This window comes from Carcharhinus amblyrhynchos, chromosome 10, assembly GCF_965287045.1.
Source record: "Carcharhinus amblyrhynchos chromosome 10, sCarAmb.v2.hapA, whole genome shotgun sequence".
NCBI lineage: Eukaryota > Metazoa > Chordata > Chondrichthyes > Carcharhiniformes > Carcharhinidae > Carcharhinus > Carcharhinus amblyrhynchos.
Genome location: NC_137333.1, coordinates 87,825,412 through 87,852,953, shown reverse-complemented (window position 1 = coordinate 87,852,953; position 27,542 = coordinate 87,825,412). Strand labels below are relative to the sequence as shown.

The 27,542-nt window shown below is 45.1% G+C and overlaps 1 protein-coding gene across 1 annotated transcript in view; it reads right to left on the bottom strand.

The window, feature by feature from the left end:
* arhgef17 (Rho guanine nucleotide exchange factor (GEF) 17) overlaps positions 1-27,542 on the bottom strand; it is a 458,392-nt gene that overhangs the window by 162,364 nt on the left and 268,486 nt on the right. Inside the window, 1 exon segment of the mRNA XM_080197536.1 lies at positions 18,842-18,919. Within this exon segment, the coding sequence (XP_080053662.1) occupies positions 18,842-18,919 (78 nt within the window).

The window sequence follows — 27,542 nt, the reverse complement described above, 5'->3', positions numbered from 1 at the left end:
CAAGATTGGGGGAAAGGCAAATTGTGCGGAGGGTGTGGAGAGTCTGCAGAAGGATCTAGATAGGCTAGGCGAATGGGCCAGGAAATGGCAAATGGAATTTAATGTTGGCAAGTGTGAGGTGGTCCACTTTGGTAGGAAGAATGGTAGGAAGGACTATTACTTACGTGGCGAAAAACTGCAGCATGCGACGGTGCAGAGGGACCTCGGGGTCCTTGTGCATGAGTCGCAAAAACCCAGCTTGCAGGTGCAGCAGGTGGTCAGGAAGGCGAATGGGATGCTGGCCTTCATAGCGAGGGGGATTGAATATAAAAGTAGGGAGGTCTTGCTGCAGCTGTATAGGGCATTGGTGAGGCCGCAGCTGGAGTACTGTGTGCAGTTTTGGGCGCCACACCTGCGCAAGGATATTTTGGCCCTGGAGGGAGTGCAGAGGAGGTTTACTAGGCTGATACCGGAGTTGAGGGGGTTGAGCTATGAGGAGAGGCTGAATAAACTAGGCTTGTACTCGCTAGAGTTTAGAAGAATGAAGGGAGATCTCATTGAGACGTATAAGATGATGAATGGGATGGATAGGATAGAGGTGGAGAGACTCTTCCCGCTCAAAAAAGACAGTAGGACTAGGGGGCACAGCCTCAAGATAAAGGGGAGGCGGTTTAGAACGGAGTTGAGGAGGAACTTCTTCACTCAAAGGGTGGTGAATCTCTGGAATTCTCTGCCCGTTGAAGTGGTGGAGGCTGCCTCGCTAAATATTTTTAAGAAGCGGGTTGATGGGTTTTTGATAAGAGAGGGGATTAAGGGTTATGGGGAGAGGGCGGGAAAGTGGAACTGAGCCACAACAGATCAGCCATGATCTTATTGAATGGCGGGGCAGGCTCGAAGGGCTAGATGGCCTACTCCTGCTCCTATTTCTTATGTTCTTATGTTCTTATGTAAATTCTCCCTCAGTGTACCCGAACAAGCACCGGAGTGTGGCAACTAGGGGATTTTCACAGTAACTTTATCGTAGTGTGAATGTAAGCCTACTTGCGGCTAATAAATAAACTTTAACTTTTTTAAGAGGCCAGAACTGGAGGGGCAGCAGAGATCTCATCTGATCTCAGAGGTGTGTGGGCCTGCAGGAGATTGGAAAGGATGGTGAGGGATTGGAATGCCCTGCCTGCTGCAGTTGTAAATGCGCCTAGTCTGGGGGCGTTTAAGAGGTCTGTAGATAGGTTTATGGACGAAAAGGGATTGGTTTAGGTTAGTGGGTCATTGTTGTTGTTTTTTTTTTAACTGGTCGGCGCAACATCGTGGGCCGAAGGGCCTGTTCTGCGCTGTAATGTTCTATGTTCTATGTTCTATGTGGTAGAAACATAGAATCATGGAATAGTATAGAAGGCCCACTGAGACTGCACCAACTACTGTCCCACCCAATCCCCATAACCCCATATATTTAACCAATCTGGGAACAAGGATTGAGACATTTAAAATCAAGGCGTTGCCAGACAGAGGACCATGGGAGGTCAGCAAGAAGAGGAGTGATGGGTGGACTAGACCCTGTGCAAGTTAGGATCCACACGGCAAAGCTTTGGATGAGTTCCAGCTCATGGAAGTTTACTTTCAACTTGCTCACCCATGCTGGGAGAACAAGATCATTGATTCAACTTAGTGTATACAGTACAACATGGATCATATTATAATGCACTGTGTAACATATTACCATAATATTAATTAATATTATTATCAAATGGATTAATTTTTTACGCAATAGCACATTATAAATTACAGGCATGTGGCAGAAAGCATCATTACTATTGTATGGCATAATATACACTAAGGTGTCTATCACGGAATATATTGCACAGTATATAAGCCTGGATTTATGTAGATTTGTTGATAATAATGTCAGCATTCATATCACCACTCCACTAAAACTGACTGCAACTTCTGGAGAATGTCCATGTGCGGAACAATACAGGAATCCCCTATAAGCGTTTCCATGATTCTCCCAGAGGGTGCGCTGTTGAGCTCCCCCTTGTACCTTGTTGAACAAGGTGTAACCATGGACGAAATATTTAGGATGGAGGAGGCTCACATCCCCATCGACTCCAACAGGCTCACTGATATTTCACACTCTAACAAGCACCAATTGGCATAAGACGGGGCTTTCGTTCTCACGTGGGGAGAAGTCCTGCCTTAGAGAGCTGCCAGCCAAAACCTCACAGTTTCTCTCCCTGAGTTCCATCAGATTGGCTGGCAGCTCTCCGGTCACCCTGGGTATAGTACTGGAGTGGCCGGAAGAGGCACTGCAGCAACGTGCCTGGAACTAAGTGCCACAGTGAAGGTAAGGGACAGAGGGCCCCGGAAGGGGAGGGTAAAAGTCACCTAGGTGTCACAAGGTGGGCTTTTGGGCTTCTGAGGGATAGACCTTTGAGGGAGGGAGGTCTGGAGGTCTCATCAATCTGATGGGAGGGTGCCCACTATCAGAATAGGGATTCTGATGGAGACAACACAGCTTCCTGCCTGAGATGTAGATATGCTCATTTTATCCCCCCAATCTGACATTCACCCGCCTGCCTAAATATTGAGGATGGATGGGAAAAGGCTCTTCAGTGGTAATTAATTGCTGCCTGGGCTGCACGAAGAAAGCAGCATCTCTCTCTGTCTCTCTTTTCCTCTCCCGTAGTGTTCTAAAAGCTTGAGCCTGCTAACCTAAGTCAAATCAAGTATGCCTGTTATTTTGCTAACTAATTTTAAAAAGAGATTTAAGTTAATAAGAGAAACATTGCTTGATTGGAACTCACAGTGATAGGTTAGCAGTTAAGAAGTGTATCTTGATAAATTTAAATATTGTTCAATTCTTAAAAGTTAAGCTAATTCATTTGTTCTAATTAAACTGTGTTGTTAAATAAAATTTGTTCCGATAAAAGCTTCTCAGTGTGTCAGCAGAATCGGGCCTGGAGTGAAACTGTGGCACTTAGTTCCAGTCACGTTCCTGCGGTGCCTCTTCTGGCCACTGCAGCGCTATGGCCAGAGGGACTAGAGAGCTGCCGGCAATCTTATCCTCACATTAATGCCAAAGTAGAAAAATTGTTGGGGTCTAGACTGACCTCAGTGGTCAACTGACCTCAGTCACCCACGTGACTGGTACCCTAACAATAAACATTCTGTGTTGCATGATATAATGCAGAACATATTAGTCTGTTCCATTAACATTATATTTTATACACATGGGGTGGGAGTTTACAGCCTTGTTCGGACCCTCGCCTGCGCCAATTCCATGGCAGGTGAGGTGGTAGAGTTCCGGCCATAATACTTAAAAATGCACATTATAGAACCATAGAATCGTGCAGTGCAGAAGAGGCCCTACGGCCCAAGGAGTCTGCACTGACATGTGTGAAACACCTGAACTCCCACCTAATCCCAGCTGCCAGCACTTGGCCCATAGCCCTGAATGTTATGACGTGCCAAGTGCTCATCCAGATACTTTTTAAAGGGTGTGGGGCGACTCACCTCTACCCCCCATCCAGGCAGCGCATCCAGACCATCACCACCCTCTGGGTAAAAAGACTTTTTCTCACATCCCCTCGAAACCTCCTGTCCTTCACCTTGGACCCATGTCTTCTTGTGACTGACCCTTTGATTAAGGGGAACAGCTGCTCCTTATTCATGCCCCTCCTAATCTTGTACATCTTGATCAGGTTGCCCCTCAGTCTTCTCTGCTCCAATGAAAACAACCCAAGCGTATCCAACCACTTAAATGTTCCATCTCACAGAGCATCCTGGCAAATCTTATACTTCACTTATTATTTAACAATTATCTGTACGCTCCCAAAACTTGTGTTTGCGATTGGATCCCAAGGCATCTAACAGCCTGACTGATTCCATTCCATAGAAAACACACTCAGCCCACGGAAGTTACCAGCGAAGTGTAGAAAGTGCCAAGCTCAGAGCAGAACTGCCAACTGTGAACGACGTGTTTCGCAAGCACACAGCATTTATTTCTTGGCTCAGGATTCAGGGAATCCTTAAAAACTGTCCTTCTGCATAAAATTTCATCAACCTTGGCATCCGGAACCCTTGCCCCAGAGCACAGGGAGGGAGGAGATCAGAGTTCATACGGATGGCTGAGTCAGTGCAGAAGAGACCCTTTAGTCCATCCAGTCTGCACTGTCACATTAGAAACACCTGACCTCCCACCTAATTCCTTTAACCAGCGTTTGGCCCATAGCCCTGAATACTATGCTGAGCCAAGTGCTCATCCAGGTACTTTTTAAAGGATTTGAGGCATCCCGCCTCTACCACCCTCCCAGGCATCGCATTTTCACCACCCTCTGGTAAAAAGCTTTTCCTTACATCCACCCTAAACCTCCTACCCCTCACTTTGAGCTTATGTTCCATCATGACTGACCTTTCAACTAGGGTGAACAGTTGCTCCTTATCCACTCTGTCCCTGTCCCTCATAATCTTGTATATCTCGATCAGTTCATGCCCTCAAGTCTCCTCTGCTCCAATGAAAACAACCCAAGCTTATGCAACCTCTCCTCATAACATAAATGTTCCATCCCAGGCAACATCCTGGTGAATCTCCTCTGCACCTCCTTCAGTGCATTCACATCCTTCTGATAATGTGGTGATCAGAACTGCACACAATACTCTAGCTGTGGCCTCACCAAAGTTCTATACAACTCCAACATGACTTCCCTGCTTTTGAAAGCTATGCCACGATTGATGAAGGCAAGTGTCCCATATGACTTCTTCACTACCCTACTAACACGCCCTTCCACTGTCAGAGATCTGTGGATAAACACCCCAAGGTCCCTGTATTCCACTGAACATCCTCGTCCTACTATTCATTGACTACTTTCTTGTCAAATTACTCCTTCCAAAATGTATCACCTCACGCTTGTCAGAGTTAAATTCCATCTGCTACTTATTTGCTCCATCTATATCATCTTGTAACCCACTCTGCACTCCGCCTCACTGTTTACCACCCACCCAATCTTTGTGTCATCCACAAACTTACTAATCCTCGATAGTCACCAATGTCATTTATATAAATGACAAATAATAGGGGGCCCAACACAAATCCTTGTGATATGCCACTGGACATATCATGAAAGCAGCCATCTAAAATCACCCTCTGTTGCATACAACTGAGCAAATTTTGAATCCACCTTTTCAAAATACCCTGTACCCCATGCAAATTTATCTGCTTTACAAATCTCCCATGTGGGACCTTGTCAAAGGTTTTACTGAAATCCAGGTAAACTACACCGACTGCTTTATCCTCGTCTACACACCTGGTCACCTCCTCAAAAAATTCAAACAAATTTGTTAGGCATGGCCTCCCTCTGACGCAGGCATGCTGACTATCCCTGATCAAACACTGCCTCTCCACGTGGAGATAGATGCCCTCCTTCAAACGTTTCTCTAATAGTTTCCCTGCCACTGATGTGAGACTCTGGTCTTTACTTCCCTCGTTTATCTCTACAACCCTTCTTAAAAAGCAGAACCACATTAGCTGTTCTTCAGTTATCTGGCACCTCCCCCATGGCCAGAGAGGAATTGAAAATTTGGGTCAGAGTTCCTGCAATCTTCTCCCTTGTCTCCCACAGCAGCCGAGGGTACGGTTCATCTGGACCTGGAGATTTATCCACTTTTAAGTTTGCCAACCCCTCCAATACCTTGTTCCTCCTTATGTCAATTTGATCTGGAACCTCACAGTTTCTCTCCCTGAATTCCATACCATTATCCTCATTCTCTTGGGTGAAGACAGATGTGAAGTATTCATTCAACACTGTCCCAATGTCTTCTCACTCCAGTCTTAGATTGCCCCCTTCATCCCTAATGGGCCTTACTCTTTCCTTGGTTATCCTCTTCCCATTGATGTACCTGGAGAATATCTTGAGATATTCCCTACTTTTACCAGCCAGAGCTTTCTCATATCCCCTTCATTGCTTTCCTAGTTGCTTTCTTAAGCTCCACCTTGTATGTTCTATACCTGCACTGATTTTTGAAAAGCCTTTCTTTTCCTTCTCATTGTATCCTAATTATTTCTGGTCATCGCTGGTTCTTTGGGCTTGTTATTTCTACTCATCACCCTCGAGGGAACTTGCTGGGCTTGCACCCTCCCTATTTTCTTTTTGAATGCCCCCATTGCTCTTCTGTAGATTTCACCAAAAATAGCTGATCCCAGTCTACCTTGGCTAGCTCCTGTCTTATAGTCAAAGAGTCATAGAGGTTTATAGCATGGAAACAGGCCCTTCGGCCCAGCTTGTCCATGCCACCCTTTTTTTTAAGCTAGTCCCAGTTGCCCGCATATCCCTCTACACCCATCGTACCCATGTAACTATTTAAATGCTTTTTAAAAGATAAAATTGTACCTGCCTCTACTACTACATCTGGCAACTTGTTCCAGACACTCACCTCCCTCTGTGTGAACAAATTGCCCCTCTGGACACTTTTGTATTTCTCCCCTCTCACCTTAAGCCTATGCCTTCTATTTTAGACTCCCCTACTTTTGGGAAAATATATTGACTATCTACCTTGTCTATGCCCCTCATTATTTTATAGACCTCTATAAGGTCACCCTTCAGCCTCCTATGCTCCAGAGAAAAAAGTCCCAGTCTGTTCAGCCTCTCCATATAACTCAATGCATCAAGTCCCATTAGCATCCTAGTAAATCTTTTTTGTACTTTTTCTAGTTTAATAATATCCTTTCTATAATAGGGTGACCAGAATTGCACACAGTATTCCAAGTGTGGCCTTACCAATGTTTTGTACAACTTCAACAAGACGTCCCAATTCCTGTATTCAATGTTTTGACTGATAAAACCAAGCATGCCCAATAACTTCTTCACCACTCTGTCCACCTGTGACTCTACTTTCAAGGAACTATGAACATGTACCCCTAGTTCTCTTTGTTCTGTAACTCTCCCCAACGCTCTACCATTAACTGAATAAGTCCTGCCCTCGTTCAATCTACCAAAATGCATCACCTTGCATTTGTCTAAACTCCAAGTCTTATTTTACTAAAATTTACTCTTCCTGAATCCCAAACATTTTTTTTGCAGCTTGTCTATTTCCTTGTCCATAACAAACTTAAATTGTACCATGCTGTGATCGCTATCACCAAAATGCTCCCTCACTGCCACCTCAGCCACTGTCTGGCTTCATTGCCCAGAATCAGGTCCAGCACAGCTCCCTCCCTTGTTGGACCCTCCACATATTGATTTTAAAAGTTCTCCTGTACACATTTCAAAAAATCCACTCCTTCCATGTCCTTAACACTACTTATGTCCCAGTTAATGTTGAGAAAATGGAATAATATAATCCCAGCTTTACCTAATACAATAACCCCATTGTTATTGTTTTTACACCACCACAAACTGAGCACATATTTACTCTTCAATGCCCCTCTGACTATCTGGGGGTCTATAATAAACACCTAACAATGTGGCTTTCCCTTTTTTATTCCTAAGCTCACAAAGCTTCATTTGATGCCCCTTTGAAGATGTGATCTCCCCTTACTGCAGCAACTGACTCCTTAACTAATAATGCAAGGCTGAATCCAGGGCCTAAAGAGGCTCATGTGTGTGGTCCGAAGAAGCTGTCACAAAAGCCTGAAAATATATTTACAGAATACTGAGGGGCCTAGGTAGAGTGGGCATACAAAAGATCTACTAGATTTCCACTAGTGAGAGAGACTACAACTCGAGGGCACAACCTCAGAGTGAAGGGGCGATCCTTTAAAACTGAGAGGAGAAGAAATTTCTTCTGCCAGAAGGTGGTGAATCTGTGGAACTAATTGCCAGCGAGGGCTGTGGAGGCCAGGTCATTGAGTGTCTTTAAGGCAGAGACAGATAGGTTCTTGATCAATAAGGGGATCAAGGGAGAAGGCAGGAGAATGGGGATGAGAATCATTTCAGCCATGATTGACTAGCAAAGCAGACTCAATGGGCCGAATGGCCTAATTCTGCTCCTATATCTTATGGTCTTATGCTCATGGTCACCCAGAGGCAAGAGATAGAGGATGTTAAAAAAATTTCTTGCATTGCCAATTATTCTCAGTGAAAATACTGACCAGCTGTGAGTTCCTGGAAAGTAATCCAATCAAAGGTTCAGGTCATGTTTTCACGAAAAATTAATGGTTGCATTTTCTCCATCAGCTATTCAGAATATTTATTTTTAATTGGTAGATCACCTATGGTGTTTGTCACAGGTAGTCAAAGGAAATGTTGTTATCATGTGTGACCAGGAAGTTGTAACACTTGTAGTAAGTGTTTGTTGGGCACAGATTTGCTGTAGGAGTGAATTGAGAAGAATCTGCCATTTCCCAGATGTGATCCACACATAGACATTTTCAAATGTTTCCTGTGGCAAATGGATGTGCAGGTAAAGTGGATAATCCCGCAGTGAGTGAAAGTGGAACCAGAGTGCACAGGGCATTAAACCGCACATCTCTTTGACCAGTCAGACTGAACGATTGTGAAATCAGCTGTGAATCATAGAATCCCATTTGGCCCATCAAGTCCCACCCAGGCCCCGTGGCCGTCACCTCACACATTTATCCCGCTAATCCCCTGACAATAGGGTCAATCTAGAACGGCCAATCAACCTAACTCACACATTTTTGGACTGTGGAAGGAAACCGGAGCACCCGAAGGAAACCCATGTGAACACGGAGAGAATGTGCAGACTCCACACGGACAGTGACCCGAGGCCGGGAATCGAACCTGGGCCCCTGGAACTGAGAGGCAGTTGCGCTAACCACTGTGCCACCATGCCACTCCAGCTCTGCAGCAATCAAAAGAAAATTTAAGTTTGGCGGAGTGTGTGTGTATGTGTGGGGGCTGGGTGCGGGGTGTGTGTGTGTGTGTGTAGGGGCAGTGGGTGTGTGGGTGTGTCTGTAGGGGCAGTGGGTGTGTGTGTGTGCGTGTGTGTGTGTGTCTGCGTGTGTGTGTGTGTGTGCAGGGGCAGTGTGTGTGTGTGTCTGCGTGTGTCTGTGTGTGTAGGGGCAGTGGGTGTATGTGTGCGTGTGTGTGTGTGTAGGGGCAGCATGTGTGTGTGTGTAGGGGGTTTTGTGTGTGTGTGTGTGTGTGTGTGTGTGTGTGTGTGTGTGTGTACAGGTGTGTGTGTGTGTGTGTGTGTGTGTGTGTGTGTGTGTGTGTGTGTGTGTGTGTGTGTGTGTGTGTGTGTGTGTGTACGGGTGTGTGTGTGTGTGTGTGTGTGTACACCTGTGTGTGTGTAGGGGGTTGTGTATGTGTGTGTAATGCTAGCTGGCATTGGGCCACCACTGCTGGAAACTGAGAGGCAGCAGCACAGTGGATGCCAAGGGCATCTGATTGAAAGGCTCTGCCATTTGGTGCTCTTGGACTTTGCCCTAATTGTAATAAAAACAGTAAGTCCCCCCTCTCTCTCACCCTTCACGCTCCCTCATACCCCACATACTTCCAATGCCCCTACCCATGCCAACTCATGCCCCTCCACCCCCACACATCATGGCCCCTTATACACTCAATGTCAAATTAAGTCCCCACAGAACTCCCATTCACTTCATGGCAATCTGTGCTCCTTTGCCCACTCCCGTGGCCCCTTATATCCTCCATGCCAATGTACGCTTTCTACATTCCTCATGTCCCTCGTACCCTACATACCAACTTAGAGCTGCCTGATATCAATCCATGTCCCTATCAACCACCCGTTGCCCTCCATGGGCATACATTAAGAGCCATGCTGAGATTAAGTAAAATGATGTTCTAAATATCTATTACAGACTTCATCATATTGAAAACCACTCTCATTAATTAAAGCCCACTCAATATATTTAAATCCTTCAAGTCAACTGTGTTCACAGCCCAATATCAAGGACAGCTAATCCCTTTATAACCACTTAGAACAGTCAATCAAAATGTAAACTTGCAATGATAGATTATGGAAGCAACCAAACAGTACTAAAACTATAATGATGACCCTCAGGCTTATGCCAACATCACTTTTTGTAATTGCAAACACTGTTTTTCTCCCCCCAGTTGCAGGCTGTTTCAGATCTGGAGATTTAAATGAGTTGAGAGCTTGCCAGTTCCACAGGCCACATCCACTATTTATGCTCAAATTCCTACCTACTCAACCCTGAAATCCCTGGTTTCTACAAAGGGGCACCTGGCCTCTCCAAAGAACTCCAGCAGGTTTACACCTTTTCCTCAAATCCATAAATCCTGTGCATTGTGTTTCACAAATTCTGACAATTCAATTGACTCTAAGCCAAGGCAACTGCACTTTTAAACATGCAACTGCCTCCTTGAACTGCCAATATGTGAAATGGATGAGTCGCAAAAAGTTACTATACAGGCGCAGCCACTATGTAAGAAGTCTAAAGGAATGATATCCTTCATTGTGAGAGGAGCTGAACATTAAAGTAAGGATGCTATGCTTCAGTTATACTTGGCATTGGTGAGATCTCATAGAAACATAGAAAATAGGTGCAGGAGTAGGCCATTTGGCCCTTTGAGCCTGCACCACCATTCAATATGATCATGGCTGATCATGCACTTTCAGCATCCCACTCCCACTTTCTCTCCATACCCCTTGGTCCCTTTAGCCACAAGGGCCACATCCAGCTCCCTCTTGAACATATCCAACGAACTGGCCCCAACAGCTTTCTGTGGTAGAGAACTCCACAGCTTGACAACTCTGAATGAAGAAGTCCTTTCTCATCTCAGTGCTGAGTGGCTTTACCCTTATTCTTAGACTGTGACCCCTAGTTCTGGACTTCCCCATTATTCTTTCCGCATCCAGGCCCATCAGGATTTTATATATTTCTATGAGATCCCCTCTCATTCTTCTAAATTCCAGTGAGTTCAAGCCCAGTCGATCCAGTCTCCCTTCACATGTCAGCTTTGTGTGCAGTTTTGGCCTCCTAATTTAAGGAAGGATGTAAATGCACCAGAACAATTTAGGGGAGGTTTATTAGATTCGTACCTGAAATAAGCAGGCTGTCTTATGCGGAAAACTTAGATTTGATTTGATTTACTATTGTCACGTATTAACATACAGTGAAAAGTATTGTTTCTGCAGTCAAAACATACCATCCATAGGGGACATAGGGGAGAAGTAAAGGACAGTGCGCAGAATGAGGTGTTACAGTCATAGCTAGGGTGTAGAGAAAGGTCAGCTTAATATAAGATAGGTCCTTTCAAATGTTTTCAAGATTGGTTACATAAATGCTGAATGACTGGCAAGAGCCACTGTGTGAAATTTGTCTCAGTCATATCTGCCATGGATTCTGGGTCCTACAGCGTAAGTGCATTATCTAAATAGTATTTAGTGTTTGATTTGTTTGGGTAAAAATTCTTTTGCTTTAATTGTGGAATCTTGTGCTCCATTCTTTCAGTAAATTATTGTGATTTAGGGTTTCTTCTTTTTAAAGAAAAGGTTATTGGTTTTGACAGAGATCGTAACACTCTGTCGCATGAGGTCAGTGCTGGCGTACACTATTGTCTCCAATCACTCTATCATCCAATCTGCTGCCTGTTTGCCATCTCTGCTGCTCATCCCTGGTCAATCCTCTTCTTGCCATTGGTCCCACTGTACAGTGGGAGGACAAGACACTGTCTTGTCCTCCCACTCTCCTTCTTCCTCTCTCATACAGAAGGAAGACTGACAATTACAACACTAAAGCCTAAAGGTGGCAAGTATATTAACCATATCGGTGTATTCAGAGGATAGAACGTTTGAGATTGTCACAAGTAACAGCCAGGATGGGATTTTCCAGCCATGCTCACCACAAGACTGGAAAATCCCATTCGAGGACCACGGACATTTGTGTGATCTTGTCCCATCTGCTATGATACCCGTGGTGGGCGGGGCAGGAAAATTCCACCCCCAGACTCACATCATCTGAGCTCTTTCAATCAAGGTATGAAATTTCTTTGGCCAGAGGGTGGTGAATCTATGCAATTCATTGCCACAGAAGGCTGTGGAGGCCAAGTTAATGAGTGTATTTAAGACAGAGATAGATAGGTTCATGATTGGTACGTGGCTCAAAGGTTACGGGGGAAAAGGCGGGAGTCCAAAGATGTGTAGGTTAAGTGGATTGGCCATGCTAAATTGCCCCTTAGTGTCAGGGGACTAGCTAGTGTAAATGAATAGGGTTATGGGGATAGGGCCTGGGTGGGATTGTGGTCGGTGCAGACTCAATGGACTAAGTGGCCTCCTTCTGCATTGTAGGATTCTATGATTCTATAAACGAGGTTGAGAAACTTGTCAGCTATGACTGAATGGCAGAGCAGACTTGATAGGCCAAATGGCCTAATCCTGCTCCAATATCTTATGGTCTAAATAGGGCGTCTTTTGGTAGAAGATTATTGAATATGGTGTGATTAAAATGTATATTTAGGATTGATTGTGATGTGGTAACTAAGGGACCAGTGATCTGTGTAACTTATATCTGCCATTCTTAGTCCGGGGTTGTCGTCACAAACCCACTTGGTTGTCAACTGTACCAAGGCCGGCTGTTCAATTTTCATTGCAAATTAACCCTTGGGATATGAAACGCTGAAGGAACTCCAGTAGTGTCTCTATCAAGGCAAATAAGGCTGTTACATCTCTGATCTCCACACACTGCAACAGCGGGACCTTACAACAGCTCCCGGCTGCCATGTGCTGAAGCCAGTCACGTTCCACATTTTAGATAACGCTGTGACTTAGATTGATACAGGATTTCCTTTAATCGCTGAAAGGGGAATAAAGCGATTTCCTGAGGCTTTGCTGAGATTCCAAAGCGCCGTTAACTTTGCCGGAGGCGATTCAGAGCAAATGACGTGTAGCAGGGACAGTGTCGCGTTTAGTTACATCTCACTCAGAAAGCGGCCTGCTCGATTCATGAGGCAGCCTTCGCCAGTGCAAGTGCCGCACAGTTCCCCAATCCATATTCTATTGAAAGTAAGAATGGAATTAAAAGAAGTACGTTACAGACTGGGAAAGCAGTGAGTTAATTTTGTACGATCCAATAACCCTTATCGAAAGCACAAAGGTGGCAGGGGAGTTTTTCAAAATTGAAATTCATTTGGAAAGATTCCACATTAGAATCATAGAACCCCGATAGTGCAGAAGGAGGCCATTCGACCCATCAATCCTGCACCAACAACAATCTCACCTACCCCCGTAATCCCACATGTTTACCCTGCTGGTCCCTCTGACACTCAGGGGCAATTTACCATGGCCAATCCACATCTTTGGGGTGTGGGAAGAAACCAGAGCACCCGGAGGAAACCCACGCAGACACAGAACTTGTAAACTCTGCACAGTCGCCTGAGGTCACTGCTGAACCTGGGTCCCTGACGCTGTGAGCTCAGACAGAGAGAAAATTCAAGGAAAGAGAGAGAAAAATAAATGAAAATTTAGTCACTGGAAGATAAGCTTGAACTGTACAGTGATTACAGCCATCGAGATTTAGATCCTTACTAAATTTTAATTATGATCCTTACTAAATTTTAATTATGATGACACCAGTGCAATATAATACCCACTTAACCAAACACAACCTACAAAGTACCTTGGGATCATCAGCATTCACATTACGACATCATTCATGTCCAGTTAATTTGGAAGCACGAGTGAGCTGGACTCATTGGTAGCGTGCTCTGGGCGGAATTTTACCATGTTTGCCCGAGGTTCATACAATCCCGCCCGAGGCCATCAGAGCCTCACCTGGCCCCCCCCCCGGAATCGGGGCAGGAGCACCTGCAAAATTCCAGCCTCTGAGTCCGAAGGTCAGGGAGTCAGGCTCCACTCCAGGAACTCAGCGCATCTGACATTTATCAAAGCTGGGGGTGGGGTGTTGTCAATAGATGTCTCCAGAGGCCTCATAGAATACAAGCTCCCTGATTAGGCGAGTGGAGGCTGGTCCAAGATGGGCGGAGCAGAGGGGGAGGGGAGGGTTAAAACGAGCTGGATCCACTAGGCTGGTGGCTAAAAGACTCAGGGCTGACCTGTACTCCGCAGCCACTATACGGCATATTGAATGCACTGTAAATAAGGATGATTGGTGACGGAAGGCTGACCTTGGTAAGATTATTGCAGTCATTTTGCCGTGTGACTTGAAGAAATGTCACTACCTTCCTGTCACGCCCTTCAGATGAGATATTAAATTGAGGCCCTTCTGCCCACTCAGTTGGATGTGCAAAGTCCGTCAGCCCTATCTGAGGAGGAACGGAGGAGCTCTTCCAGTATCCGTGCCAAATTTCAACCTTAACCAACAACGGATGTTGCTCATTCATCTCATCCACTGAGTGGAGATCTTGCTGTGATCAAATTAGCTGCCAGATTTACACATGCGAAGGTCATTAATTGGATATGAAAGCTGGGATTTCATCCCAGTGTGTGATTCCCACTGTCGTAACGGGCACTATGCACCACTCCACTTTCAAACCTCAGCCTTTTAACCACGTGGTTATAATTAAAATTCTAATTACTGGTGGTAAACACAATCAAGTTAGCGGTGGAGAAGCTATTTATTGGTGGAACCTGCCATCAGCTGGTGTTGCTGCACCTATGGACAGCCTATTAAAGAGCCTCTGGGTCAAACAGGGAGACTCTGAATCGTAGCCACAACTTTCCAGCCCAACTGCACTCTCATTAACAGAACCAATTTCACTTGTAAAGGTTTCACATTAGAATCACAGAATCCCTACAGTGCAGAAGGAGGCCATTCGGCCCATCGAGCCTGCCCCCAACATCAATCGCTCCTATCCCTGGAACCACACACATTTACCCCAGCTGGTCCCTCTGACTCGAAGGGACAATTTAGCTTGGCCAATGCACATATCTTTGGGCTGTGGGAGGAAACCGGAGCACCCGGAGGAAACCCACGCAGACACGGGGAGAATGTGCAAACTCCACACAAACAGTCACCTGAGGCCAGAGCTGAACCCGAGTCCCTGGCACTGTGAGGCAGCACAGCTAACCACTGAGTCACTTTTTATTCACGAGGCATCATTGTTATTTTTTGGCACCCGTTCACTGAGAGAGTGAAATGTACTGACACGCCTCAGGGTTGGCACATGTTGATGGTTACAGGGGAGTTCAAGGCATTTTTATTCACTCAAATCCAATGTTCACATTCATATTCAGTACTCACCGCTCTGTGGTCCGCTGACCCTCTCAATTCATCATAACAGACATTGTCTGAAGTAATCACACTGAGGGTAATTCAAAGCTCCATAAGGACTCTACCAACCAACATCCTGAGATGGATCCACGTATGGACAGCACTGACATCAGCCATTAGGCCCCTCATTTTCTTAGCCTGACTATCTCCACCGCCACCACCCCAGCACACACAGAACATCAGGCCCATACTAGTTCCATGCTTCCAACCGCAGTCCAAAAACCTCCTGCCTACTGACTCGCCCTCGCTACTCCCGGGCCTCTGCTGCTGCCAGACTTTTGAATCGCCTTCCCTTGCATTAAGTTGATCTTTCTCCACACCCTAGCTATGACTATACCACTACATTCTGCACTCTCTCCTTTCCTTCTCTATGTACGGTATGCTTTGTCTGTATAGTGTGCAAGAAACATTACTTTTCACTGTGTGTTAATACATGTGACAATAAAGTCAAAATCAAATCAAATGGTGTTTAACTCGGATAGCATTCTGGTGAATCTGAACAAGTGCCCACTCAGATGTCCTTGTTGAGGCGTGTGCCCAGAATGGCCTCGCCTTTAACAGAAGCTTCCACCTGAAGTGATGGTTGGTGTGTTTTAGCAGACACACTGCTCACATCCCCTCAACGAGGCTGACACATCGACAAGAATGCCAAACAGCTTCCTCAGCTCTGCATGCAAGTGCTCATCCTCAAGTGATTATTAATCATGTCCCCAGAAACCGAGGGGAGAGAGATAACCCGTCAGCCCTCTTTTCGTGTGTTTGGCTGATTTTGATTCAATCAGAACTGGTCTGATGAATACAACCCATTTAGGTGCTGTCAGTCAAAGGAGGGGTGATCTAATTGGCCCCCAGCACGCCTGAGTGGAGAAACACAATGATTTATAAATGGTGTCAGCAGACAGTGATAACTCCCCTGGAGACAGAAGGCTCATGGAGAGGGCTGCCACACTGATATGCAGGAGATAGGATGATTAATGAATGTGTCATTCAGGTATCTGATGCACTTCAGGCGACTCGAGCTATTGTGCTCGGGCTTACAATGAGGAGCTGAAGGATTTAAAAATTTTCAAGATGGATAGGTAGGTAGAAGCTGGAGAGTTAAGTACCTGGACCACAGCCAAGAGCCAGACTCTTACACAACTCATCAATGCCAGTCTTTGGGAGACCTGGCAAGTGATGAAGATGCAGGATCCACCCTGGTAGGTGATCCATCTCTCAGCAGCCAGAAATGACAACACCGAAATAATGAGATGCTCCAATGCACAAATCTGTCTGCAACAGCAGAATGATTGGCCAGGAGACTGATTGATGCTTTAACACTGCATTACCTAACTCCATAATAATACCATTTAAATTGTACTCATCTCTTCAGTCCTATTTTAATTTTTTTTATCCTCTTTTATGGGTGGGATTTTCTAGCCACGTGTGTCCCAAGACCGAAAGTTCCCGCCCAAGATTCCCATTTAATTCCAGCCTTGGGTGACTGTCTACGTGGAGTTTGCACATTCTCCCCGTGGGGTTTCCTCTGCGTGCTCAGGTTTCGTCCCACCGTTCAAAATCTGCGGGTTAGGTGGATTGGCCGTGCTAAATTGCCCCTTAGTGCCGGGGGATTACTGGGGTAACACGTGGGGTTACAAGGATAGGGCCTGGGTGGGATTGTTCTCAGTGTAGGTTCGATGGACCGAATGACCTCCTTCTTGGGGGGAAGCAGGGGATCAGGAGATTGAATTTGGTGATCAGCCATTATCAAAATGAGTGGTGGGGCAGACTCAAAGGGCCAAACAGCCTACTCCTGCTTCTAGTTTCTATGTAGGTCATCAGACCTTTAAATGGTCCGCCAAATTTTTTGTCCCACCCACAATCTTCCCATGGCAGGCAGGACTGGAAAATCTACCCAGGTCTCTTTGCAGTATTCTCTGGTAGAAGAACCATTGTGGCAAACTGCAATAGGCCTGAACAATAGCGTGTGGGAGATGTCCACCATGAGGTGCCTCGTGCCAATTCGTTGCCAACACCACATCATTTTCGGTGGTTTCCTAGGAGCCCAGTGGTAAAGTAGGGTGGTATTGAGTTGGCTGTAGTGCAAGACCCCGACTCAGGAATGGGGTAAGTGGCCAAAGGCATGATGTGGGGCTATGCCTGAAAGGGAAGAGATTCTCCACCAGAATGACATCTGTGACTCAGGTCCAAAATGCGAGGCTGATGAACTGAGGAAGTCCTTCACATTTTGTTACTTATCTTACCTAGACTCCCCTTGTCTCTGTCCAGAAATGGGAACGGCATAACATTCAGTCAGGCCCAGAATACTGTCCACTGTGGGCATATCAGTACATGGGTCGGTCTGGGGTCATCTTGAGCATGCTCAAAGGTGGCATACTCAGTCCAGAGAGGCATCTTCAGCCCATAGATGGGGAAAAGGTAGCATGGGGGGGAATCCAGAAGTCTCATGGTGGGAGGGATGGGAGGATTTCTACATCACACTGTTCCAGAGGCCTCAGGATGAGGTGGGCCAAGATCCACCCGGATCATAGGCACACCCACAATCACAATGGGGTCAGGGATTAGCATGGAAGGATGAAAGGTCTTGGAGTGAGGGAAACCTCAGCATAATTTTCCAGCAGGGCATTGTGAGGGATTTCCACACTCACACAGAGAAAGGTCTAGGAAGCGTGGTCCAGTCAGCACCACCATCTTTAACAAGATGTGTTCGAGCAACAAATAATGTGAATAAGGACAAATTCAGCCGGTGAATTCTCTGTAGGTCTCTGGGACTGTGGGTGCATTGCACTGGGGTGTAGGGGGGCAGGAGTGTGGGGATCATAAAGAGGGCTACCCAACAGATATGACTATTCCCAAATGAGGCGTGATGCATACCTGAGACAGGGTATGAGCCCTTTATTCAATCAGGAAAGGTGTCAATGAAGGGCACTTATGTGAGATGAATACAGCTGAATGAGACTAATTGATCCTCTTGTATTATCAGCTTGGTCACAGTTCCCAAATTCCCTGGAGCAAAAAGGGAGTGATTGGGTGACTAGAGAGGCCTCACATGCAGGTTAAATTGTACTATTGGCAGGTTATTGCATGAGAAGCCTCAGCCCCTCCCATATCTCAAGCAGCTCAGGGTGGCAAGATGCACCATAGAAAGCATCCTTTCTGGTTGTATCAAAACTTGGTACGGCTCCTGCTCTGTCCAAGACCGCAAGAAAATACAAAGGGTCGTGAACAAGTCCACCACGCAAACCAGCCTCCCATCCACTGACTCTGTCCATACTTCCCACTGCCCTGGAAAAGCAGCCAGCATAATTAAGGACCTCCACACATTCTCCCTTCCACCCTCTTCCTCAGGGAAAAGACAAAAGTCAGAGGTATGTATCAACCGACTCAAGAACAGCTTCCTCCCTGCTGCTGTCAGACTTGTGAATGGCACTACTTCATATTAAGTTGATCTTTCTCAACACCATGGCTATGACTGTAACACTACATTCTGCACTCTCTCCTTCTCTATGAACGGTATGCTTTGCTCGCGCAAGAAACAATGCTTTTCACTGTATACCAATACATGTGAAAATAATAAATCAACTCAAAAAAGCTGAGGCAATCAGACATTCAAAAAATGCCAACCATCTCAATCCAGCTATACATATACAGTAAATATACACATATAACACACACACACAAACACACACCTACCTGTATGAGCGTTCGGAGGGACTCCACGTATGATTGTTCCGCATCTAATAAGGTCATCATCACATGCTTTCTCATATCCTGCATGAGAGAGAGGAAATAACGTGAGGAGTTATATCACTAACCAGCAAAAAAGACAGTAGCAATCCTTGTGGTTACACTGCATTGTGCCCTCATTGCCTCTCTCATTATTCTTTATGTATTGTTTCTTTCTCATCATACCTTGAAATGGTTTCAGGGACACTATCTGCCTTCCAGTGAGTGTAGGGGCAGCATAGGCAAGTGTGATCCCATACAATGTCACACAGAATAAATGGGTCGTCCCTTTAATCATCATAGATAGATAGATACCCTACAGTACAGAAAGAGGCCATTTGGCCCACTGAGTCTGCACTGACCACAATCCCACCCAGGCCCTACCCCCATATCCCCAAATATTTACCCCCACTTATCCCTCTAACTTACACATCTCAGGGCACTAAGGGGCAATTTTAGCAAGGCCAATCAACCTAACCCACACATTTTTGGACTTGGGAGGAAACCGAAGCACCCGAGGAAACCCATGCAGGCACGAGGAGAATGTGCAATCTCTACACAGACAGCGACCCAAGCCAGGCATCGAACCAGGGTCCCTGGAGCTGTGAAGCAGCAGTGCTAACGACTGTGCTACCGTGCCGCCTGTTTAAGTTGAGATAAGGAGGAATTTCTTCTCACACAGGGCACAGTAAGAAGTCTCACAAAACCAAAGTCCAACAGGTTTCTGTGGAATCACGAGCTTTCAGAGTGCTGCTCCTTCATCAGGTGAACTATCCCAGAGGGTGTTTGGAATTCTCTTCCTGAAAGACCAGTGAAGTATCTGGGTCATTGAATATACTCATAGGTTGAGTTAGACAGATTTTTAGATTATGGGGGATAGGCAGGAAAGTGGAGTTAAGGCCACTATTAGATTAACCATGACCTTACCGAATGGTGGAGCAGGCTCAAGGGGCCAAATGGCCTACTCCTGCTTTGAAGAAGATACAAAAGTCTGAATTCACATACCAATCAACTCAAGAACAGCTTGTCCCCTGCTGCCATCAGACTTTTGAATGGACCTATCTTATATTAAGTTGATCTTTCTCTACACCCTAGCTATAACTGTAACACTATTTTCTGCATTCTCTCCTAGCCTTCTCTACGAACAGTGTACTTTGGCTGTATAACATGCAAGAAACAATACTTTTCACTGTATGTTAATGCACGTGACAATAATGAATCAAATCAAATCAAAAGGAAGGGTTGAAACATTAACTCTGTTTCTCTCTCCACAGATACTGCCAGATCCGCTGAGAGTATCCAGCATTTTCTGTTTTATTTCAGATTTCAAGCAGCTGCAGTATTTTGCTTTTCCTCTTATCCTTATTTCTTCTGTTCTGTGAAACAGGGTTAACAGGCAGCAATCAGGAATGAGAACCCTGTCTGACTGATCAATACAAAAGTACTGAGGTCAACGTGAGACGTCTATAGCTGCTTATAGGTTAAGATCCTCCAATCAAGACAGGCCAGGGAGATCAAATTTGGACAATATGGGGGTATGGCGGCACAGTGGTTAGTACTGTTGCCTCACAGTACCATAGACCCAGGTTTGATTCCCGGCTTGGGTCTGTATGTTCTCCCTGTGTCTGCATAGGTTTCCTCCGGGTGCTCCGGTTTCCTCCCACAGTCCGAAAGATATGCTGGTTAGGTGCATTGGCCATGCTAAATTCTGCCTCAGTGTATCCGAACAGGCACTGAAGTGTGGTGACTATGGAATATTCACAGTAACTTCATTGCAGTGTTAATGTAAGCCTACTTATGATACTAATAAATAAACTCTACAGCTCTGCACAATAACAGGTAGTGAATTTGCCAACTGCACATCACTGAATTGAGACCAGACCCCTTATCTTAATTACATTAAAATAAAGTTTAAAGTTTATTTATTAGTCACAAGTAGGCTTACATTAACCCTGTAATGAAGTTACTGTGAAAATCCCCTAATCGCTACACTCCAACACCTGTTCGGTTACACTGAGGGAGAATTTAGCATGGTCAATGCACCGAACCAGCACGTCTTGGAGTGCGGAAGGAAACCAGAGTACTCGCAGGAAACCCATGCAGACATGGGGAGAACATGCAGATTCCACACACTCACGGGTCCCTGGCGCTGTGAGGCTTATAGGTTAACCACCATGCTAATCACTACGCCGCCCTGTGCACACCAAGGAAAGAATGGATCTGAAAGTTGACACTGGTCATAATCTATGAGCATCCATTAAGATTGAAACCTGTTGTTTCATCCAACTCCAGTTAGACACAAAGCTGATCACGCCACAGATTCCATATGCATCATGTGGATATGCTTTCCTAATCAATCCCATTGTATGGAATTTCAAATTCTTGAAAACAGCCAAGGATAACCAATATCATACTGACCATCCAATATGGCTAGCAATTTTACTTTTTCACCTTAAGAACAAAGAACAAAGAACAAAAACAGCCCGGGAAACAGGCCCTTCGGCCCAACGTGCCCGCGCCACCATCTTAACACCACCAGTCCCCCCCTCCACCCATGGCCCTTGTCTAATGTTTTATGGCCATCCACATTGAGAGAAACTGATTTAGGGACAATTTATTACCTCCAATCAGCCTAACAGCACATCTTTGGGATGTGGGAGGAAACCGGAGCACCCGGAGAAAACCCAGGCAAGCACAGGGAGAATGCGCAAACTCTCACAGACACCGGCCCAAATCCATGTGTCTGCACAGCAATCAGCGATAGTCACTGAGCTGTCGTCTTGCTCAGTATCTGGTCCAGTTTAAGCACACACTAACGGCATGAAGCACTAGGCCAATCTCGAACAACCAAGAGCAGCCCAAGTACGACCCATCGCGTGTATGCCCCTTGTTGAACAACAAGGTGGACCAACTTAAAACCTGTGAATGAAAAACAATTAATAAACCAATTATTATTTTCCAGTGTATTTGCAGTCCTGACATGCACTATGCTGATATGTTATCTTGTACATCTATGCCTGACGACTGTTACACAGGAGTTTCCAGCTTCCATTATATTTCACCTTATCTTCCATCAGCCAGGCTGAATCCAAGTACCATTCTGGCTCCACAAGGCAGCGATTTGCAGATCTCGAGTTTCTCTTCAGGGATGCCCAATGTTGAAGTTAAGGCTGCAGCAACAACTCTGATCCAGACTCTTGTCACACTTCCCTAGGGTGCAGCAGTCTAATGGTGATATAACTGGCTTAGCGGCTCAAAGCATTGGGCTCAAATCCAACCCCGGCAAATTGACCAAATTAATTCACTAAAAGCTGGTAATTTGCGGACTGGCATCAGAAGAGATAATCCAGAAAGCTAATGGATTGTCGCAAAAACCCAGCTGGATCACAGATGCCCTTGTGGGACAGGAACCTGCCACTTTCAGCTGATTTGATCTACATGTGACTCCAGAGCCTCACCAACATATATGACTCTTGGCACCTAAAGGGCAACAAATGCAGCCTTGCCAGTGGCGGTCACATCCTTAGGATGAATAAAAATAATTCCGATAAAGAAGCCCAGGCAACCACCAAAGTGCATCATGAAGACATTCCAGTTTTCCAATTGCTTCCAAGCTGTCTGCCCTCCTAATGACACATGGCACCAACCTGTCTTCAGTAAGTGTTTGCTTTCACACTACAGGGTCGGAGTACTGAGGATTTTATTGGTTAGAGGGCTCAATGTTCTCGATGCTGCCACGTATGATTTGTCATCTATTTAAACATCTTCCTGAAAAGTTGTTTTTTTTAAATTAAATCGAAGCAAAGTATGCTGACACTCAAACAGAAAATGCTGGGAAGCGGGATCAGGATATTGAATTCGATGATCAGCCATGATCATAATGAATGGAGCAGCAGACTCGAAGGGCCAAATGGCCTACTCCTGCTTCTAGTTTCTATGTTTCAATCAGCCTTTCCAGCATTTTCTGTTTTTGTTTCAGATTCTAGCATCTGCAGTATTTCACTTTTATCAATGTATCCTGACAATGATTTAATTAAAGATGCAGACCAATAAGGTGGTGTATATCAACTGTTCTGTAAGCATGTCGGCAACTGGCACACAGTCCCAGGTTGTGGCCAGTATTATATTTGTAAGGTTTGAAGTTTATTTATTAGTGTCACAAGTAGGCTTCCATTAACACAGCAATGAAGTTACTGTGAAAATCCCCTAGTCGCCACACTCCTGTTCGGGTACACTGAGGGAGAATTTAGATGGCCAATCCACCTAATCAGCATGTCTTTCGGACTGTTGGACAAAGTCAGAGCACCCGGAGGAAACCCATGCAGACATGGGGAGAACATGCACACTCTGCACAGACAGTGACCCAAGCCAGGAATTGAACCCAGGTCCCTGATGCTGTGAGGCACTGGATATTGCATCCAGGATATTAGTTTACATAGCAGTGCTATATAAACTAATATCCTGGACCTTTAAGTCTCCCCTGAAAGCAGGTGCTAGTTCCTTCCACCACCCCCTTAGAGAGCTGGTGTTCTAGATAGAACGTACAGAATGATTATGAATTAAATGAACTGCTGGTATCATTCCCCTGTGAGGAAGGGAATCCTTCATTGCACTGTCAGCATCTATTTACAGGAAGACAAGGAAGACAGCCCCTGGGACAAAAGCAATCTGAGGAAGGCACCTTGTGACAGAAGGGGAACATTCGATGGGAACACCATGTAGAGCGTCGCTGGGAAGGACACCACTGTGTATGCTTCGGAACCAATCAACAACCTGGTTTGACTACAAAGAATTAAATAAAGAGTAATTCATCTTGTAATGACTGTAAACCCCACACAACAGCATGCCTGAACAATGATGGATCACCCAGCAGGGAGTGACCCTTTCTTCGCTCAGTCTCTATTCATCTTCAGTGCACTGATCTGTCATCAGGAGAAAATACGATGAAGGTCAAGTGCTCCAGTGTGGACATTTTGTTATGTTGGATGACATCCTATAAAAGTTCCATACCGAGATAATTACCAACAACTATTACTCTGTGGTGTGAATTGCAAAATGTTAAATATTCCAGAAATAAGTATCGTCAACACTTCGCATCATCTCCTTAAAATGTTCCACATAAGCTTAAATGTTAAATACTCACGAGATAATGGAACATTTTAATTAATGGGGTTGCATTTTCGTCTGCTACCACTGGCCCAGCCCCAACCCTACCCCTTCTTCTCAATTTGAGTTCCACCATTTTTTCTTTCTGAATGTCAGTTGAGCCAGAATGAAGAAAAAGACTTGTAAACAGACTGGAACTGGGCTCCAGTATTGCTCTGTAGATTGATTCTGTGGGGGTTAGGTTGATTGGCCATGCTAAATTGCCCCTTAGTGTCCCAGGATGTGTAGGTCAGAGGGATTAGCAGGGTAAATGTGTGAGGTTGTGGGGATAGGGCCTGGAGGTGGGATTGTTGTCAGTGCAATGGGCTGAATGGCCTCCTTTTGCACTGTAGGGATTCTATAAGGATGTCATAAATGCACATCTACTTTGGGTGAGGTTTTTTTTATAAATATGTGTTGTCAACAGCTCTTCAATAACTGAACAATAATTAGTTTTTAATTCATTAACCAGGCAATGGCTGAAAAAATGTAATTTGAACAATCTCTGCCCCATTTGGAGCACTTGCTGTTAAGTTCCAATGAACATCATGTGTTAGTTAATGAGTTAATGTCACAATAAACAAAGCCTCATCTCCAAATATCTAAATAATGATTTTAATAGCCAGCACAATATTCCATTGTAAAAGTAATCAACTTTTGGACCCAATGAGTCCCTCTTTAAATGAAGTCCATGGAAATCCTGATCCTGTATTTTGGCAAATGGGTTTGTGTGCTTATTGGCATTACTTGTTCAATGAGAAACCTAGGCCATGTTGGATGGATTATGAATCCAGGATACTGTTGATGTATAAAATCTTTTTTTATTAACCTGTTGCCACTGTGTGCCTTCCAAATTACATTTCCATTTTATTTTACAGATGTTTCATCAACATTAACTGGAGCATTGCAGGCTAGTACTGTGAAGTGGGACAATCCTGAATTGAAACCATATTCGAAAACATTCTTAACATAAAATATTCATAACATTCTTAACATAAAATATTAAAATATTCTTACCATAAGATGATGAATGGGATGGATAGGATAGAGGTGGAGAGACTCTTCCCGCTCAAAAAAGACAGTAGGACTAGGGGGCACAGCCTCAAGATAAAGGGGGGGCGGTTTAGAACGGAGTTGAGGAGGAACTTCTTCACTCAAAGGGTGGTGAATCTCTGGAATTCTCTGCCCGTTGAAGTGGTGGAGGCTGCCTCGCTAAATATTTTTAAGACGCGGGTTGATGGGTTTTTGATAAGAGAGGGGATTAAGGGTTATGGGGAGAAGGCGGGAAAGTGGAACTGAGCCACAACAGATCAGCCATGATCTTATTGAATGGCGGGGCAGGCTCGAAGGGCTAGATGGCCTACTCCTGCTCCTATTTCTTATGTTCTTATGTTCTTATGAAAAACGCACAACCTGTAGAATAACTGAGACAATACAGACTGTGGAGCCTCATGGTTCAATCGCCAAATTTGGCCCTGATTTCCTTCTCCTAACAGAGGAGAGATGGTGGCTCAAACAATGACAACTTCTATTTCTCTTCCTATTTGTTCATGGGTGTCGCTGGCTGGCCAGCATTTATTGCCCATCTCTAGTTGCCCAAGGGCAGTTGAGAGTAACCACATTACTGTGGTTCTGGAATCACAAGTAGGCCAGACCAGGTAAGGACGGCAGATTCCTTCCCTAAAGGACATAGTTGCATCTTTTGAGGTAAGAAACATCCAAAGCATGTCACAAAACCACTTTACAACAAAACAGGCCACTGACCTACGCAAAGAGATCCATGGGAAGATTACCAAAAGCTTGGTCAAGGAAGGAAAGAGTGTTTTAACAGAGGAAAATGAGATAGAGAGGTGGAGAGGTTTCAGGAGGGAATTCCAAAGCTTGGGGCCTAGGCAACTGAAGGAACGCCCACTGATGGTGGAGTGATTGAAATCACGGAATGCTCAAAAGGCCAGAATTGGAGGAGTGCCGAGGGTTGTAGGGCTGGAGAAGATGACAGAAATGGGGAGAAGTGAGGTCATGGTGGGATTTGGGAATTTTAAAATCAAAATGTTGCTTGATCAGGAGCTGGTGTAGGCAGGTGAGCACAGGGGTGATAGTTAAGACACAGGCAGCAGAGTTTTGGATGACCACAATATAGAGGGTAGGATGTGAGTGATCAGACAGGAGAGTGTTGATTCTAGAGATGACAAAGGCCTGGATGAGGTTTTCTGCAGCAGGTGAGCTGAGAAAGTGACGAAGTAGGACTACAGATCTTTGTCATGATACAAGTACATGTTCAGAAGCTCACCTTAACATTAATTGAAATTAAGGTATACCCCTTTGAAAGTAATGGAAGATCCCAAGGTGCTTCACAGGAGTTACATAAAATTAAGTACGATACCCAGCCCCAAGAGGGAGATTAGGTCAGGTGACCTAAAGCTTGGTCAAAGAGGCAGGTTTTAAGAAGATCCAGCAACATTATGATTTTAAAATTCTCAAAAGTCCCCTCCCCCCCACCATGGTCTTTGTATTTCTGTCATCTTCTCCAGCCTCTCCCAGATACCTGCACTCCTCCCATTCTGACCTTTGGAGCATCCCCGATTTCAATCACTTCACCAAAAGGGGAAAGGAAAGGTGGGGAGATGTAGGGAGGGAATTCCAGAGCCTGGGGCCTAGATAACTGAAGGCACCAATGGTGGAGAGGGCAGAATTAGAAGAACAGAGATAGGTTAAGGGTTGTGGGGCTGGAGGAGATTACAGAGACAGAGTGGTGCAAAGCCATGCAGGGATTTGAAAACAAAGAAGAAAATTTTAAAATCAAGACTTTTTTTATTCATTTATGGAACATGGGCTGGTCATGATTTATTGCCCATCCTTAGTTGCCCTTATTCAGAGAGTACTTGAGAGTTAATCATGTTGCTGTGGCTCTGGAGCCACATGTAGGCCAGACCGGGTAAGGATGGCAGATTTCCTTCCCTAAAGGCCATTAGTGAATCAGATGGGCTTTTTCTGATAATGGTTTCATAGTCATCAGTTGATTCATAATTCCAGGAAAATTCCACTATCTGGTGTGCCAGGATTCAAATCCAGGTCCCCAAAACATTTAACTGTGTTTCTGGATTAGTGGTCCAGCGATAATATCACTAGGCCTTTGAACGGAAGTCAACGTAAGTCTACGTGACAAGGCGATAGGGGTATGGAACAGGTTAAGACAGAGTTAAAGGAACTTTGGATCACGTCACGTTTCAGAAGAGTGGGAGATCAGCCAGGAGTCCATTGGAATGGTTGAATCTAGAGGTAACAAAGGATTGAACGAGGATCTCAAGAGAAGTGATCCATGACAGGGGTGATGTCGATCTAAGTTGTGGAGGTAGAAATAAGCGGTCTGAGTAATGGCACAAACATGTGAGGTCATACATGACACCAAGGTTGGAAACGGTCTGATTTAATATCAGCAATTTAGCGGTGGGGGGGATGGAGTCAGGAACCAGAGAACGGAGTGTGCAAAAACAATACAACATAGAACATAGAACATTACAAT